At 42.3% G+C, this 2,428-nt stretch overlaps 1 protein-coding gene across 1 annotated transcript; it reads right to left on the reverse strand.

The window, feature by feature from the left end:
- Positions 1 to 693: 693 nt before the first annotated feature.
- Positions 694 to 1,999, reverse strand: LOC104964089 (serine/threonine-protein kinase VRK1-like). Its single transcript, XM_010792811.1, has 2 exons — positions 1,663 to 1,999; positions 694 to 1,027 (listed from the first exon to the last, which is right to left on the reverse strand). Exons 1-2 carry the CDS (start codon positions 1,799 to 1,801, stop codon positions 861 to 863), a joined length of 306 nt encoding a protein of 101 aa, XP_010791113.1. The 5' UTR covers positions 1,802 to 1,999; the 3' UTR covers positions 694 to 860.
- Between the last annotated feature and the right edge of the window lie 429 nt (positions 2,000 to 2,428).

Consider the following 2,428-nt stretch of genomic DNA (forward strand, 5'->3'; position numbering starts at 1 on the left):
AGGGGTCTGAAGCATGCTACAATGGGTGATCTGTTTGAGCAAAACACACATGTTTTGTATAGATATGGCCTTATAATATATTGTTCAAATATAGCATAATAGGGTAGCTTTAAGACTGAATGTGGAGAAGTCTGTTTTCAGTGCAACGAGCCAATGTCAGTCTGATCAACAGTAATGTAGTTTGTCGGCAGGTCTTGCACGTGGGTAAGTACGTCAGATATATGATGCCATCTTTTTAAGGTTAAAAAATAGTCTGCTCATTTTATCACCCTGGTCCATCACTTGTTTACAATATAATTGGTCCTTTGACTCTGCGTAGAAAGACGTGTCCTCATAATGTCCTCCAGTCTCCAGTGTTGACTGTTTGTCCCCACAGTTCACTTGATAGAACTTTTATAACGAGGTCACTGTGACGCGCACACACACACAGAGGATTACTCATATTAACAATACACACTTAATAAAGACAAAGGCCTCATCAAGACAGGTAGTGCAGTGATCTGTGGCCTCACAGTGGATCCAGGCCTTGATTTTAGAAAAGTCTGTCTGGAATTCCTAATTTGCACGTTTCTTGGCTGGTCTCCTAAAGAATGAAATAACTGAATCTCTCTCAAAGTGTTTGTGAATGACAGGGAGTTTCTTTCCATCACAATCTAGCCATTGACCCTGAAACCTTGAATTAAGACAAACAAATTGACGTTTTAATTACTCTTTATTACAATAGGCCTGTCTTCAATGACACCAAATAAAATCAACATGTAATAGTGCGTAACGAATAGAAACCAGAAACAAGTAGAAAAGTGACTCTTGTAGGAGCAGATGAGAGGCAGGAGGGAGGAGTGTAGACAGGTGGGGGGGGCTCAGGCGCTGGTTTTCTTGGGTCTGCCTCTGGACCTCAGGGCAAGTCCGGGGGACGTCTGGGTGCCCATCTCCACCAGTCTGGATTTGGGGTCCCCCACTTTGCCAGCGCCGCATACCTTCTTTGGTCCAGCAGTTTTTGCGGGACTCTTCTTCACCCCGTTCACTTCTGCAGGGGAGACCATCCTGTTACACTGAGGCTACATAAAGCCCCTTCAAACACACCAGCTTCATGTACATTGTATGTTTCATTATGTGTACACTGCTTGATGCTATCTATGTGCTTGTCTTCTGTCTCGGCTTCCTTGTTCGGAGCTGCCACGCTTGCTCTGTAAGTAAAGTCATTTCTTGTTGTAATAGCTAGCATGACGCTATCTCAGAGATCTTTAGCATTCAGCCCATTGAGCATGGAATATAAAGCATGTTTTACTTATGCTATAAAAACATCCCCAGAACAGGAAACTACAAAGAGAAATGGCATATACTGAACAGAAATGTTGTCCCATACATTACATGTCCTTTGGCCGACTTTGGTCCTGACTAAGATATTGAATCTATTCTTCAGATGGATTGCCATCCCAGTTTTAACAGTCCTTCCTCAGGGTGTCATCACTCTGCGATCCTCTGACTTTTTATCCAGCGCCACTGTCTAGTCAACATTTAAATCTGTTCAATACTTTTGATTTGTTGTTGTATTCATTTCCCTGGACAGTTAGACATGTTGTTGTATCGTTGTGCCATCTCTCCCTAAATACTCATTTAATAAATACATTGTAAGTGAATGAGCTCAGATATATCCGATACCTTTTTTCTTTGCGACTCTCTTTTTCTTGATGGGTTGTCCATCTGTCTCATTCTCCTCCTCCTCCTCTTCAGCTGCGGCTTTCTTTCTCTTAGTGGTTTTCTGGAAGGAGAAGAATAGAACAAAATGATGAGTGGACATTAGGTGAACATGGACTTTAGTATGTGGGAGTTACTTTGAATGAGCTGCACCCATTGTTCAGAATACACAGAACGCATTTATCTAACATCTGATCCCCTCCTGTAGCTGAGCAGGAGACGGCTGGTCCCACATTCAATGCTCCTTCAAAATAAAACCGCTATAAAGGGGATAGCATGTAAAGTACAACACAGTCCTTTCAATGTTGAATGAAGACGTTTTTCGTTTTTAACTAAAAACAAAAAGCAGTGTGTTTGGTGAACCTCTCAAGGCCTTCAGAGTCGTGAAACACAGAGAGAAACTTTGACTTGGTGATAGGAATGGGTATTAAAGGGGCCCCAGGGCTGAATTATTAAAGGCTGTGGTACCGTTAAGCTCCGACCTTATCGGTATTTTTATCGGTACTGGAGACATTTAAAAAATGATATGTCATATGTATTATGCTACATAACCATTACATTGCAGTTTTAGTTTCGCCAACTCCGTTTCTGATATGCAATAAGACTAAAAAATGCGTCTATGATGTATTTTCGATCTTTCCAATCCAGACGAGATCTCTCTCTGCTGTCTGCTTGCGAGCGGGCGGGCGGGGCGGTTTACACACACGCGGCTGCTACATGCAACACACAC

The sequence above is a fragment of the Notothenia coriiceps genome, unplaced genomic scaffold (genome assembly GCF_000735185.1).
Source record: "Notothenia coriiceps isolate Sejong01 unplaced genomic scaffold, NC01 NC01_scaffold00036602, whole genome shotgun sequence".
NCBI lineage: Eukaryota > Metazoa > Chordata > Actinopteri > Perciformes > Nototheniidae > Notothenia > Notothenia coriiceps.

What these genes read in the sequence shown, in the direction of transcription:
- LOC104964089 (XM_010792811.1), bottom strand. Translation starts at nt 1,801, where the DNA reads ATGTCCACTCATCATTTTGTTCTATTCTTCTCCTTCCAGAAAACCACT. An exon ending in GAGAGTCGCAAAGAAAAAAG is followed by an intron (nt 1,028 to 1,662) that starts GTATCGGATATA and finishes TCTCCCCTGCAG; the next exon opens with AAGTGAACGGGGTGAAGAAG.